General features: G+C 58.5%; 1 protein-coding gene across 5 annotated transcripts; it reads left to right on the top strand.

Moving 5' to 3' along the window:
• The first annotated feature begins 758 nt into the window (after window positions 1-758).
• Window positions 759-14,147, top strand: SAMD10 (sterile alpha motif domain containing 10). Of its 5 annotated transcripts, none has more exons than XM_048321972.1 (5): window positions 759-852; window positions 6,256-6,449; window positions 9,402-9,570; window positions 10,906-11,046; window positions 11,306-14,147. In XM_048321972.1, the coding sequence occupies exons 1-5, from the start codon at window positions 822-824 to the stop codon at window positions 11,368-11,370; spliced, it is 600 nt and encodes a 199-aa protein (XP_048177929.1). In that variant the 5' UTR covers window positions 759-821; the 3' UTR covers window positions 11,371-14,147. The 5 variants fall into 5 exon arrangements, with proteins under 5 accessions (XP_048177929.1, XP_048177925.1, XP_048177927.1 ...); XM_048321968.1 differs by lacking the exon at window positions 759-852 and adding an exon at window positions 899-3,965 and having other exon boundaries at window positions 6,296-6,449; XM_048321970.1 differs by lacking the exon at window positions 759-852 and adding an exon at window positions 899-3,965 and having other exon boundaries at window positions 6,296-6,449; window positions 11,263-14,147.
• Window positions 14,148-14,781: the final 634 nt, after the last annotated feature.

Below are 14,781 nucleotides of genomic sequence, written 5' to 3'. Positions count from 1 at the left end.
AGTGTGAGGGTGCTGCCCTGTGCTGCAGTGGGTCTGTTACAGGGAACCCTTGCAAAGGTGGAGTATGGCAGCCCAGGCATCTGAGTGTCCTTGTCCTGGACACCCAGAGGTGTCCCCACCCCTCTCCCAGCCCAGTGCAGGATGACCACAGGGTGCACAGCCAGAGCCCAGTCCCTTGGTGGCTGCAGGGATTGGCAGTGACAGTCCCTGTCTGTATCGCAGCTGAAGGCAGGCACCTACAAAAATACTTGTGGGGTTGTCCCCCCGGGGTAGTGACAGGTGCTGGTGACACCGTTCTGCTTGATGCTGGTGTGCTGAGCACCCATGAGGTTTGGTGGGTGCCCACTCATGCTGAGACCACCCACCAGCACCCACGGGGGTGAGCACCCTCCTCTGCCTCCCCCGTCCAGGGAGCTGGAGGTCGGGGGGAGAAGAGACATTTGGGGAGGAGGGAAGAACGAGGTGTTTTCCGCTCTTTGCCCACTGCAAACATGACCAAAAACCTGTCCATGGTGCCCACTGCACCCTGGTGCCCCCAGGGACCTGTTCCCCGAGCTGGAGAGAGATAGCGGGGATGATGCCCCGGGCCGGGATCGGGGGGTGATGCCCGCAGCCCCGGCCGGGATCGGGGGATGCTCGGGGATCCTCGGCGCGGGCGGCAGCGCGGGGCCGGCGGCGGGCGGAGCCCCCGGGGGTGGCGGATCGCGGCGCCGCCCCCGGCGCGGACACCGGGGCGGGGCGGGCGGGAGCGCCCGGTGCCGGCGGCGGCGCGGGGGGCGCGGGGCTCCGTCCCCGCCCGAGCGCGGCGCCGCTGCCGGAGGATGAGCTGCGGCCGGCCCAAGGACATGGAAGGTACCGGGCGCGGGCGGGGGGGCTCAGGTGCGCGGCGGGACGCGCTTCCCCCAGCCCTGAACGCGGCGGGCACGGACCTGGGGATCCACTGCATTCGGGGGGCTGCCCTCCATCTCTCCCCGATGCTGTCCCCTCCATCCTGGGGGTCTGTCCATCCTCCATCCCCCTGTGCTGCCCCCTCCATGCCGGGGGTCCGTTCTTTATCCCTCCCCCGGTGCTGCCCCCCTTCATCCCGGGGGTCTGCCTGCCCTCGATCCCCAGTGCTGTCCTCTCCATCCCGGGAGTCAGTCCCTCCACGCTCCCCTTTACTCTCCCATTCCGGGGAGGGTCTGTCCCCGTGCCCTACCCTTAGTATTGTGGTGTACCAATGAAATGGGCTGGAATATTTGGCTAGAGCAAAGGGATGCAGGTGTGAGGGCAGGGCAGGCAGGCCTGGGGGTGCTGGAGCAGGGCAGGACCCCTGGGAAGAGCATGTCAAGGTGGAAGGGGGCTCACTGCAGGCAGGGGTGTGGGCTCCCCCTCCTGCATCCTGCCCGGAGAGCCTGCCCAGAGCCACCTGGAGTCCTGTCCGCTGCCCTCACCCCACACTCTCACACTGTCCAACCCTACAGAAATCCCCTGTCATGGGTGTGCTCAGGGACCTCTTGGCAGTACCCATGGGAGTCTCAGGAGCATAGATATCCCAAAGGCATACACAGTCCCCCCAAACACTGTGCCCTCTCCCTCAGCGTGTGCCCAGGGCACCTATCATGCTGCACAGGGAGGATGGAAAGGACATCTGCCTTTTGTTCCCTTCCTCCTCCGTCCTCGGGAGGCACCAGCAGTGGGCAGCCACCAGCCTGAGCTCTGTCCCTGTGCGGGGCTCCCATCTCATCTCCACAAGCCGAGAATTCAGAGGGAAGCGCTGGGGTGATGCTCACTGCACCCAGGGCCTGAGCCAAGCACACCCCAGGGGAACTTGGAGAGGCTGGAGGGGGTGTCAGTTCTCTTTGAATCTGGTTTCATCTTCCTCAGATCTTAGAGAATTGCTCAGTGCAGGACTTGGTCCATCTTATAGGCATAGCTTCAAAGATGGGATGTGTTGGGGGATCCTACAGAGCATCACTGGAATGATCATCCCCGGAGGCTCCACCAGCACAAGCAGCAGCTCTGCCCTGCACCAGGGTGAAGCCACATGGAAGGGCCAGAGGGGACCAGGGCAATGGCAATGCCAGCTGAGCTCATGGCTCATGCAGACGCCACTAAAAGCAGGATGAGTTTTTCACAAAGCTGCTCCCTGAATTGAGCAAGTTCCCTGTCCTAGGAGTCCTCAGAGACTTCCTGCCCCATCCACCCTTCACCTGCCTGGAGGAACACAAGAGGGACGACCAGCTCCCCGAATCCACCTGCAATTATAAGCAAATCCCTCATTGTATTTGGTGCTAAATGTCTCTTTCCCTCCCAAATGCGGTGTGATGACCCATCCTTAAGGGTCGTCACACACGGGTAGCCAGGCAAAGCAACGAAGTGATTTCATTCCTTGTGAAGCTTGTTTCAAGCTTCTCCCGTTAATCCCGGGAAGCCTGTCTGACCCCGGGAAGCCTGACTGCCCCCATTGCGGCTGCTTGCAGACATGGCCCCATCTGGAGGGCAGGTCTGTGGGACAACCACACGTGTGATGGCATCAAAGACGCATGGATGTTCTGAGGCCATGCTGAGAAGTGGTGGCAGAGGACAGAGCAGGAGTCAGGCAGTCTTTGCTTGTCCGAGCACTTGGCTCCCTTCGCTGTGCCCCTGCCTGCTCCTCCTGCAGCTTGGCCGCCTGCCAGCGTGTCCCCCGGGCAGGTCCTGGTCACCTGCGAGCAGGAAAAACCCGCGGAAAGTCCCCTGGCAGCCGGTTTGCTGGTAGTGATCAGCCCGGGCCAACTCGGGAGCCACATAGAAATGCTTTTGCCGGGGAATGCTGCCACATCCTGCCCCGAGGTGCCCATCCCCGGGAGGTTTCCTGTGCCTCTCCCCACCAGCAGCTGCTGCTGCTCTGAGCCTCTCCAGCGCTCACGTTTCACCAGCCATAAAAGTGTCTGGAGAGGGAATGGGAGCGGGAGCAGCGTTGTGCCTGGCGAGGAGAGGGAGCGGCGTCTGTCCCTGCCACCCCTGCAGACCCTGTCCCACCGCCGCTGGTCCCCCTGCGGTGACCCGGCCCTGGCCTCCCGCTCCTGCGTGGCTGGAGAGATGCCCAAAATGGATCAAAGAGCCATGGAAACAAGCCGGCAGCGATTCCCCGGCGGCAAGCAGGCAGTGGGGTGTCACTCACAGGGCGCAGGCAGGCGGGACACAGGGACCCTGGACCAGCTCGCAGGGTCTTGGGGCAGCGGGGTCACAGCGGCTGTTTGGGGACCTGAGCTGAGCTCTCCCCTCCCCTCCCCTCCCCACTCCAGCTCGGGCTCGGCCAGCCTGGAGGCTCCTGTATTCCCGTTTCAGGATTCAGCACAGCCTTTGCTCTCCGACCCGCGCTGCCTCTGTGGGAACCCCACTTCTGCCCGGACCCCAATATGACCATAACCATGATGGCTTTGGCCGGGAGCAGGTGCAGCCCACACTGAGCCCCCGGCCCCTTCCCGTTAAGGTTGTTCAGCACCACGCTCCTTCTTTTTTTTCCCCCCGCATCCCGGCTTCGGTGACCCCGGTGCTGCCACACTCGTGCCATGGCTCCGCTCGACCCCAGGGCACTTTGATGCCCCCCTAGGCTTCCTGTCCATCCCAGTGCCAGCTGGCCCTGCCGCCGGATTAGGCGGGAGCACGAGAGGAAAGCATCGAGCATCTCTCCGGATCAAACGCCCACGGGGCAGTGGGGAGGGGGTGTAATTCACCCCCCCTCTCCGTGTGACACCGGCTCGGGGCTGCCTGGAGCTGGGATGAGCGTGCAGCCGGTGCTCAGAGGCAGTGGGAGGGAGGCGTTCGGGGGAATCAGTCAGGTGTGGACGAGGTATGAGGGGAGGCAGGGATGGAGCCGCACTCGTGACAGCGGTGCCGAGCGCTCACGCGCATCTCTCCTCCTGCCGAGATGCAGCAGGGTCGGCCATCCCTCTGCTGCGTCTCCACCATCCGCAGCTCGCAGGGACCACCCGAGCCAGGTGAGGGGTCTGCAGGGCATGGCCGGGGGGCTGTGGGGCCAGCGGGCCTGGGGGAAGATGCTGCATGTGCATTCCTGGCCGGAGGGCACAGCCTCCGGCTTAGCAGAGAGGGGCAGAGGGGATGGAGGGCGGCTGGGTGCTCCTGGGGGTGCTGTGGCTACTCCCTGTGCAGGGCAGGGGAAGGAGGGGGGAGCCCGTGTTGGATGTCACCCCCATGTCCCTGCGTGGAGCCAGCCCAGGACTGTCCTGACACGGGGCTCCTCTGTCCCGTCCTTTCCTTGCTCCAAAATGCTCCCACATGCCCTGCTCAGCAGCTTCCTTCCCATCCCAAGTCGAGTGCTGCTAGGTGATGGGAAAGTTGGGACCCAAGGGCTGGGCTGGGGGAGCTGAGACTGTGGAGGAGCTGCTGGAGCCAGGGCCTCTGGGCTGCAGGGTGGCCACTGCCTGCCCCGGTTGGGAGCCATGCCCCCGACGCTCCTGGACCTGCCTTTCTTCCCAGCTTGTTTTTCCCTTCGACTTTCACCCCTCTTTCCCATCTGCTCCCACTCCTGCTCCTGCCTCCAGCAGTGTTTGCTGCAGGAGCAGAGATGCCCATGTCCTGCTGGCTGGCGCCAGATACTCCGTAGCTCCCTATGGATATGGGTCCTGCTGATGGCCAGAGACCCCTTACCTCTACTCCTTGTAGCAGGTCCTGGCACAGCTGAAAGACACAGCTCTGGCACCAACCCCTCCAGACCTGCCAGGTTTATATCCACTGCAGCACCCAGTGGGATGGGCAGTTTCCAGCTAGGAGGTATCCCAGCACAGCTACAGTGCTCGGTGTGCCGGGGACAGGACAGTGGCATCTCAGACATCCTTGGCTGGTGGGAGCACAGCCCACTCTGGTCCTCACCCGATGGGCTCAGGGTGTCTGAGGCTGTTGGAAGTCATCAGAGACATCCCCATCTCCCGGGACAGGTGCAGAGACCACCCTTACCAGTCCTGTCTCTGCTCCCTGCTGAGCCTCTCCACTGATATCCCTCCACCTTGTTTTCCATAAAATCATTCCCCCAGCCATCAGACAGGTCCCCTGCCTCAGTTTCCCCATGGCAATGCTTCCTGCTGGGTGTGTTTAAGAAGCAACACTGTGATGTGGTCTGGGTATCCTGGGACAACCTTTTCCTGCTCTATTTTGACATTTTTTGTCCAGTTCTCTTTGTCTCTTCTCCTATTGCATAAAGGTGTACTTGAGTGGTCTCTTTGAAACCTCCTCCCTCTTAAAACCCACTAATTAGGAAAACGAACTGCATCAGGGTTTCTCCAGCCCTCCCGCTCTCCCAGGGTGGTTTATCCTGGAAGTGGGTCTCCTTTGGGTGCCGCTCTGCTCTTGGAGGTGGTTCATGACTTGCCTGGCTCCCCGTAGTGGGAGCAGGTGAGCTGGGGGATGCTCTGGTCTTTGCTTCCGTGGATCAGAGCTGCTTATGTCGAGCCGTCTGGCTTTTATCCAGAGCAGACAGAGCATGAGCCCCTAATACCCACTCACCCTCCTCCCACGGCAGCCAGGTCCCTTCAGCCACCCTCAAGGAAAAGCTTTGCAACCTCATTGCAACCCCAACACCCCAGCTTGTTAAAACACACGGAATTGGACTTCAATGATCTTTGTGGATCCCTTCCAGTTCAGGATATCCTATGATTCTATGAATAAGGGACAAAAAGCACTTGTGGGTAAATGGCTCTTTGTGGTCATTATTGAAGGGCTGGTGTGTGTTCAGCCACCACTGGGGTGCACAGCAGCTGTCCCCAGGCACCCATGGTCTGTGCTGGAGGACCAACCTATGTTCCCTTCCCCACCAGGCTGCCCAGGGAGGGTTCCTCTGCTCCCCTTCCCTTGGTGATGGCAGTTTGCTGTCAGCCTGGTCCATGGAAAGCAGCTTCCCTTGGCCTCCTTCTGGTGCCTGTCCCAGCAGACTGACAGTAACAAGCAGGAGGTTCTCACCACGTGTCAGGGATCAGCTGCGGGTCCCGCGTCTGCTCGGCTGGCGGGTGTCAAAACAAGCGTCACTCGTGAGGGGTTTGTGTGGGCAAACATCTTGTCGGGTGCCTGCTGGATCCCAGCACCAGCTGGCAGTTCCTGGGCTGATGGATTTTCTTCCTGGCAATGGGAAAGGAAGGTGGGAATGGGGAGGTTTTGGAGAGAGGGGCCCACAGCCTTAGTCCAGCAGGTCCTGTGAGGTAGAAAAAGCACTTTTGGGTGCCCAGGCGTGGGGCAGATGGGCACCACGGCCGTCTCTCATCCCCCTTCCCTCTGCAGCCGCCGCTGCCGCCTCCGCTCACTTCAGCTTCTGCCGCAGCCTCCTGGAGCACACGGTGTCGGCCGAAAACCTCAGCTACCGCCTGCAGCGGAACCCGGGCAGCAGCCTCACCTGGCACGACGGCCGCAGCCAGCGCCCCGACGGCGACCGCACCATCAAACTCCTGCGGCAGCCGGGCACCGATGGCTCGCAGGTACCCCCACACCCCACCCCGGCGTGCCAAGGGGAACGTGGCTCCTTGTGTCCGCCAGATCATGGACACCCTGTAGGAGCATCTCCTCTTTCCCTGCAGGATCAGGCCTTCAAATCTTGTTTTGCTGAAAGTCCTCATGATTATTGGGCATTTATAGTAATATATATAAACATAAAAAGTTAAGTTTTTTCATCAGGCTGCGGGCTGTGCTGGGGTGAACTCTCTGGGTTACCTCCCCTCTGTCTCCCACTTCCCCTCTGTGCATCACCTGCCTTCCCACCTGGAGCTGGGACTTAATGCAATTTTGCAGTAAATGTGCCAGGACCAAATTCTTTATAATGCCTTAAAATCGCTGAGTGCTCGGGTCTGTCTCTTAGCCAGGTTTCGGGCACTGTCTTCCTAAAATTTGAAACTTCATTGTTCTATGGAGGCTGTGAGCCAAAGGTTTCCATCCATTCACTGCCACACAGCCACAGGAAGGAGCTTCATCCCTGCAAGTTGCTCTTTGCAGTGCCCAGGGATGGCTTCCACCCCCCGGTTCCCCCAGCCACCTCCTGCTTCCCTGCCAGAGCAGCCTCCCAGCCTTCCTGCCTGCTCTCCTCCACACCGGCGCTCGATATTCACGGCTGAGAGTTTATCAGAGAGACAGCGCGGCTCAGCCGGCTGGAAAACGACCCCATGATCCCTTACATCTCCCCTGCCTCTCTGGGGAGCGCAGGGGCTCGCCTGGAGACCCTCCATGGGAAGCGGGGAATGCGCGCCGAGCAGGCAGCGCAGGGTTTAGGGATGCTGGGATGGCCCCGTGCAGGGCCGTGTCTGATGAGTGATGTGCGCGCAGCCATGTGCGTGCCCAGGGAAATTGCCAGTTGTTTGTCACCTCTTCCCCCGCGCCTCGGAGGGTTAGTTGGATAATAGCTGTGGGAGGCTCTCGGTGAGCTCCCCGGAAGCTGGTTGTTATTCCCCCCCAGCCCCTCCGCTTCTCATCATCACTCGTTAGTGAATCCAGAGCAAATCGCCGCCTCCTCCCTCTCCTGCCCACTGCACGCTCTCCGGCGCGCTCAGCCGAGTGTGAAGGAGCCGCGCAGCCGGCGTGGGCTGGGACTGCTTCTGCAGGCAGGCGACTCCCGGGATGCGTCTGGTGGAGCCGGGCAGCAGCCGGGGTCTCCCCCAGCGGTGAGGGTTTGGTTTGGAAACTGCATCATCTGCATTGTCTATCGGATTTCCATCTGCTTTGGAGACAGACTCCTTAGTTATCAATGTACAGCCTCCCAACTTTGCCTTATTCCCTCTTGCTTGAATGTTCCCAATGAGCTCTGCTTGAGGAAAAGTTCCTTTCCAAGCTCAAACGCTCCCTTGGGCACAGGCAGCAGCCCCACCAGGCTGGCTGGGCTCCATGGCAATACCTGGCACGGGGCAGGGAACTCATCCCAGGCCCTGCTGCCCTCCACTGCCTCCTCTGCAGCATCTCTCAGGAATGTGTCATTAGTTTCAGTAACTGCGAGATATCTGGAGTCCCTCTTACACTAATTATCCCTGCTCCTATATTAGACATGCTTAATTAGCCAGCGTTCACATGCAGAGGTCGATGTTGGCGCACCGCAGGCCACATGCTGTCGACCTTTCCCTTTCCGTGTGTCCTGCATCAGCTGCTGTTCCTGCTCTGTCCCTGCTGTGTCCTGGGCATGGACAGTCCCCTTGCATTGTGGGAAGCAGGGACCCGTTTTCCACCCCAACTTGCCTGTGATCCAGCCTAGGACAGCCCCAGCAGCTTGGGCACAAGTGGATGCTTTGGAGAGGCAATGTTTGCTAGTGCTGCTCAAGGATGAAGTCTCAGCGTCACCAGCAGTGGAGAGCTCACCAATCTCTCCTGGGTGCGAAAAGCAGGGACAGAGAGATTCCTGCATCCTCCAGCCCCATTTCTCAGCCAGCTTGGAGGATTCACTAGGAGAAGTAGGCTTGTTCCCCTGCAGTCACAGCTCAAGATGTATGATTTGGTCCGTACAAGATAAATCCAGGCTGCAACAACCTTGCAATGCCAGAGTGGCTGAGATGGGGGAGAGAAAACGGAGTTACCGAGTGGCTCAGGGTGAGACTGGCCACTGCAGCAGATAGCTGGAGGGAGGGAAGGTGGGATGGAGGGATGCTGTCAGATAAGCCCTGTCTCCCTGTGGGCATAACTTGGTACTATGCATGGCATAGCTCAGCAGGTGGTAGAGGGTGACCAGGGCACACTCGCATGCTGGGGACTGTGACCGTGCTTTATCCTGGGTGTCTCTGGACACAGCAGCACCCCAAGAATGGTCTGTGGGTTTCAGAGGTGGCCTCAGACACCTGCAAGGCTGCAGGACTTTGTTGTGATCAATCAGCTCAGTGTTGAAGGGGACTGAGAGAAAGGGAGAGTCCTTCCTGCTCCAGGGCACCAGCTGGCTGCCAGCTGCTTTAATGGGGACTTCTGGTGGGGATGAGTTTGCACCAATATCAACATCTGATGGGGATGGCTTTGCACCAGTTCCCGCTGTCCTGCAGGATCTCACGGGCTTCATCCCCACTGAGAGCTGCCAGAAAATGCCCACCTCTGCCTAGCGAGGGGGGAACCCTGAGGACCCCCCAGGACATCTCCTGAGCCTGTGCAATGCTCTGCTGGGCTTGGAGATGAGTAGGGGAGGGGAGCTGGGTCTCTTGTCTGCAGCAGGAGGGCTGGAAAGTTTGAAGTGTTGGCTCTATATACAACACAACCATGAGCTTGACCTTCCATGCCTACTCTCCCTGCCTCCCTTACTGGTTCCTCTGATTTCAGAGTGAGCCCAGAGACTCCAGAGGGTGTGGAGCTGAAGCCTGTCAGCATCACCACATGCAGCCAACCAGCATCTCCCCCATACCCATAGACTGACCTCTGTTTTCCTCCTTGCAGGGTTGAATCCCACTAATGCCCTTCCCTCCCACTCCCCTCAGGTCCGTGGCTGTGACCACTATGGCATCTACCACACCAGCCCCACGCTGGGCAGCCTGGTCAAGCCAGTGGTGCTGTGGACCCAGCAGGATGTGTGCAAATGGCTGAAGAAGCACTGCCCACACAACTATCTCATCTACGTCGAGGCGTTCTCCCACCACGCCATCACAGGTACAGTGCAACCTCTGGACTGTTTGCTGTTGGATGTGCTCCTGGGAAAGGCTGGCTGGACGTTCGTGGTTCAGGAGATGGACATACCCCCCATTTCGGTCCCCTCTCCCCATGAGCTGCAGCCAGGGTGAGAGAAGGGGACACAGCGACGCTGACCCAGGCTGGGCAGGAGGCATCTGCCACCAGGGTGAGCTCCAGGACAGGCTGGAGGTTGTTTAAAAGGATAAATTGGTTTATTAAATGGGGAAGGGTCTTCTCATCACCTAGATTAATATAATAACAATATCCTTATAGTTTTTAAAATACTGAACATTTTTGCTGAAGAGAAAAATCTCTGCCCAGTTGGAGTCCAAGTTACAAAAGTCTTTGTCCAGGCCTGAATCCAGCTCCCAACCAAGTCCTTTGAGGAGACTCACCTCTAGGACCTGCTCTCTCCCCTTTGCTCCCTGGGGACAGTGGCTTTCACCTCTGTGTGAGAGCATCATTCCAGTCCAACTTCAACATGTGCAAGGCCAGACTGAGCTCTGCCAGGGCCAGAGGACAGTGGCAGGGAAGTGGGGGCAGCAGCTGCCTGGGGGGGATGCAAAATCCTAATGCAAGAGCTCAGCCAGCCAGCTCTTGCTCAGGCAACAAAGGCAGCATTAGCAAGTGTACGCTGGGAAGCAAGGACAAAAGCTGGTTTAAAATCCCTCGCCTAATAGCCCCAGACTGGAAGGAAGTGGCTCGGCGGGGACTGGAGCACTAATGCGTTGTGATGGGCACCCCCCATTCCCCCGGGACGACCAGCCTGCGTGGGGACCCTGCACTCGGAAAACATCTCCTCATGTGGGAGGTGGAGCGGAGAAATGGAAAGCTGCTGCCTGCGGGGATGGGTTACATGATTGGTGCCGGTACCTGTCAGAGGCTGGGGACATGAGCTGCCACCCGGCGCTCTCTGAAAGTGAGGTCATGAACCAGAGTGGTTTCAGTTGGAAGGGACCTTAAAGCTCATCTCATTCCAGCCCCCTGCCATGGGCAGGGACACCTTCTGCTAGACCAGGTTTCTCTAAGCCTTTTCCGGCCTGGTCTTGAACACTTCCACAGCTTCTCTGGGCACCCTGTGCCAGGGCCTTACCACCCACCCAGGGATGAATTTCTTCCCAATATCCACTTTAACCCTATTGTCTGCCAGTCAATCCCCCTCGTCCTGTCACTCCATGCCCTACTTCAGGCAGTGAGAGAGCACTCCCTCCTCATTCCTCCGTGCTGATGGGCTCCCCTTTGTGTAGCCCTTTCCCGGAGCCATTCCCCCACTCCATGGGGCTGGTTGGGCACCGAGTGATTCCGTGTTTGCAGGCCGGGCGCTGCTGCGGCTGAACGGGGAGAAGCTGCAGCGCATGGGGATCGCACTGGAGACGCAGCGCCAGGAGGTCCTGCAGCAGGTCCTGCAGCTCCAGGTGCGCGAGGAGGTCCGGAACCTGCAGCTGCTCAGCCAAGGTAGGGCCAGCGGGGCAGGGGGAGGCTCCAGGGCTGGGCTATGGCACATGGGGACGGGCTGTGGTGTACAGGGCCAGGCTGCCACACAGCCCAAAATCCGTCAGTGTCAGTGGCATTTTGCACGGAAGGGAAGAGATTCTCCGGGGCTGGCAGTGGGTGAGCTGCAATGTGCCACCCTGCAGGCTGTTTATTCCTTCCTCTCCCACCTTGTTCCAGCTTCTTTTGGAAATGTCTCCTAGCTGATCCGTCTGTTTGGCAGATTGCACTAACACTGTGAACCGAGCTCCGCTGGGATGGGCCGTGCACCGCCGATACGAGACCTGAGCCACACGCTTGGAATAAGAAGAGACAGCTTCCCAGACACTCCGGGGCTCCTCTCCTGCTTCTTCCTTCTCTTTCTTTTAAAGGAATACATTCCTGTGCAGGGATGGAAGGTTTCTTCCAGCAGACATGGCTCTTGGCTGGAGGAAAATCAGCAAACCAGCTGCTGGGACAGATGATGAACTTCCATCCACCTGAGCCTGACGGTTCACAGGGAAAGAGATGGAAAAAAGGAGATGGCAAAAGGCAGGGCTCAGCACTGTGGAGAAAGGGGACGCGGTGATTCCAGGGACAGCTCGGAGCTATGTGCAGGACACTGAAGCATTATGCACTTGGGCAACATCCCAGCACCCGGCAACTCGTGTCCTTGCCTCGGAGCTTATTTAGGGAGCTTTGGTTTCCTCATCAGACTGGGCTGTATTCCAGCATCTGGGGAGGTGACGTTATCAGTAGCAAATAAGATGATACAGTCAGCCAAAAAAATTCAAAGCAGGGCCAAGACCCCAGCACCCGGCTCCACTTGGTGAGTTAAAAAGGGAGCTGAGTCATCAGAGCTGGAAAATCTGGGAGTAAAAGCAGGGTGGATGCGCCTGGAGGGTGCCATGGCCTGGAGGAAGCTGTGCCAGGAGCTGATCCTTCATCCGCCGGCAGACAGGGGAGCCCCTGCAGGGGCTGTGGGGAGCAAGCAGGGGGGTGCTGCTGGGTGGTGCTGGGTGCTGCCCAGGGTGAGGCTGGGGAATCACTGGGTGCCAGGTCCTCCCCGGCCCCCATGCCCAGCCCTGCTCTGCTCCATGCTCCCACCAGCTCTGCAGAACTCTGCTCATCCAGGCATTGGCAGATTCTTGTCCTGACTTCCTGCCCAAGGGCTGGCAGTGGTGCCACCAAAGCCAGGCACCTTCCTGATGACCTTCACCATTATTACGGTGAAAGTGTTTGCTGTTACACACCCTGCCCCCCAAACTCTCCCATACAGAGCTACAGATTGCCCTTGTGGGCAGATAAGGAAAATCCATGTGTAAATCAGGATTTTGGGCTGAGGTGGATGCTGTCACCTCCCCACATTCCACCTCAAGTGATGAGGGTAGGGCTGTGGGTCATGGAGGGTTCATAAACAGCAGCACCCCAAAACCCCTGGGGCATTGGGATGTGGAGGCAGGTCACAGTGCCCCCCGGCCGGGCACCCTCCTGCCTGCTTCTCTGCTGGTAATAAATTAGAGACTGTTATTTTAACTCACTGCTCTTCTGACTCTTCCCACATCTGAACCTGCGCTGCAAATACGGTCCCTCTGGTCCTTCCGGGGACGCTCAGGAGATGTCTACAGCCCTAAATCCCTCCACACTGGGCTGAACATGAAGCCTCCAATTTTCCAAAATCCAAATTTTCTCCAGAAAGGCATAGTCTGATTGGCGCCTGCAGCTGAGTGATCCAGACCATGCAGCCAACACATCCCCTCTCTGCCTGTGGGTCAGGGGTCTGAGACCCTCAGCTCTGTCTGCAGGGAAGCAGCTCCAGGGCCCTGCTGTGTGTAGCCCCTGGTACCCCAGGATACAGGAATTAGAATTTCCTCCTGTTTCCATACTGACCTTTTCAAATATGCAGCAAAATTTGCTCTTCTCACCTCATTGGAGACTCATGAGCAACAGAGCTGGGAGAATTTATTGAGTTTGAAGAAAAGGAAAAAGAAGCCAGGAAAAAAGTCCATCTTCCCCACGGTGGGGTTTGTTTCTGTCCTGCTGGGGAGTCCAGGGGGGCAGTGGGAGAGGTGGAGAAGCACAGGGAGCTGGGGGGTGGCTGGGGGCACCAGAAACCTGAAGAGCAGAGGACGGCTGCGGGTGTCTGCACATCGTTAGAGGGAGGCGCTGAGCTTCACTCCAGAGCTTGGGAGTCACACAGGGAGAAACGTCTTCTCCAGGCTCCAGCTGGGCTCATGCGGTAAGCTGGTGGAGATTTGGCTTGGAATGCAGCTGGGGTGCACAGAGCCCAGGTGCACAGCTGGGGCTGCCTTGGAGCCCCTGGAAAAGGCAGGGTCCCCCCCCAGAGCCTGCCTCAAAGCCCGGCTGCCCCTTGCTGTGCTCCTGAGGATGCTCTGGCTCCCTCCAGCTCCTAAGCATGGAAGAAAGGAGGCAGAGAAGAAAGCAGAAACCCCACCAGCTGCACTCGGCCAGAGCATGGCCCCTGTTCAGGTAACTTTCTGAGACCCACCAGCACAGGATGGGGCTGGAGGAACTGGGTGAAACAATATTCCCAGGGCTGGCAGGAGGATGCTCTCCTGCCCCCAGTCCCCTGCGCTGTGTCTTCATTCTGGTGAGGATGGCGATGGTGAGAGCAGAGCCATCTTTCCAGGCCGGCTCTGAACTACTGCTCTGGCAGTGTCTGGTGCCACCTAATGCCCATGGCTTGTCCAAGAAGCACCCAGGACTCTGCCCAGGGCAGCAGGGAAGCATCTGGAGCAGCCCTGACATGGTTTTGCCTTCGGTAGCTCTGGGCATACAGCAAAATCCATCTGCATGGTGGATCCAAGGAAGGGCAGTCCTCCTCACGGGCGAGAACTTGGGGTGGTGAGTACTGCACCAGGACCCTGGGAACTGGAGGCAGATACTGCTCAGGATCCTCTCGAACTGAGACACAGCTTGGTCACTCCTCATCTTTTGCTGAGCAAGAAAAATACCTTCTATTTGTCCAGCACTTATCTGCCAGCGATATTCCAGGCACTGCCCCAAAACAAACAGCACCGACAATGAAACACAGATGAATCAATTCATGCAATATTAAAAGCAGACAACAATTAAAGTAAACAGAAAACCCCAGCAAGCATCAGTCAGTCCCTTGAAGCAGGCAGGAGGATGCAGGCAGCAGCACCAGGCACAGGGGCAGGTGATGGCCACACAGCTCCTGTCTCTGATGAATTTTTTTGCCACTTTGTTTGGTGGAATTTTTTTGCAATAGGAGGGCCAATGTGTCACTGGCATCAGGAGTTATGTTCAGCATCTTCTTGTTGTAGAAAGGAACAATTCAGCAATCCCTTCCCAGTGGCAGAGGCAGTTTGCAGATTCCAGAAAGGTTTTCAAGCAGAAAATAAAAAAGCCAGCAGAGATGCCCATAGAAAATGCATGCAAATTTGTCTGAGTAATTACTGAGCCTGGCTTGATGATGTAAACACCTCCAGCTCTGAAGCACTGCTGATTGTGGCTCTGATGCAGGGAATGCTCCCCATTCCTCTGACACCGAAATTCACGCCTGGTGCTGAAGGCAGCCTGTGCTGCCCCTGGCTGAGGGGGGTGGGAGGACACGGTGTGCTGGGCACAGGGGTGGCAGCGCCTGCAACTGGCTCTGCTGAGTTGGAGCCGGTTTAAATTGGAATGCCTGTCCCCAGTGGATTGCATGCTCCATCTAATTAGGACCCTGTCATCCCA

Source organism: Corvus hawaiiensis, chromosome 17, assembly GCF_020740725.1.
Source record: "Corvus hawaiiensis isolate bCorHaw1 chromosome 17, bCorHaw1.pri.cur, whole genome shotgun sequence".
Taxonomy (NCBI): domain Eukaryota; kingdom Metazoa; phylum Chordata; class Aves; order Passeriformes; family Corvidae; genus Corvus; species Corvus hawaiiensis.
Note: the sequence above shows the minus strand (reverse complement) of the source record. Positions and strands in the feature narration are given on the sequence as shown.

Excerpts from the sequence above, each read along its gene's own strand:
- SAMD10 (XM_048321968.1), top strand. The coding sequence starts at position 3,820 with ATGAGGGGAGGCAGGGATGGAGCCGCACTCGTGACAGCGGTGCCGAGC. Across the intron at positions 9,571-10,905 it reads CTCCCACCACGCCATCACAG|GCCGGGCGCTGCTGCGGCTG; the intron begins GTACAGTGCAAC and ends CCGTGTTTGCAG. Across the intron at positions 11,047-11,305 it reads CCTGCAGCTGCTCAGCCAAG|ATTGCACTAACACTGTGAAC; the intron begins GTAGGGCCAGCG and ends TCTGTTTGGCAG.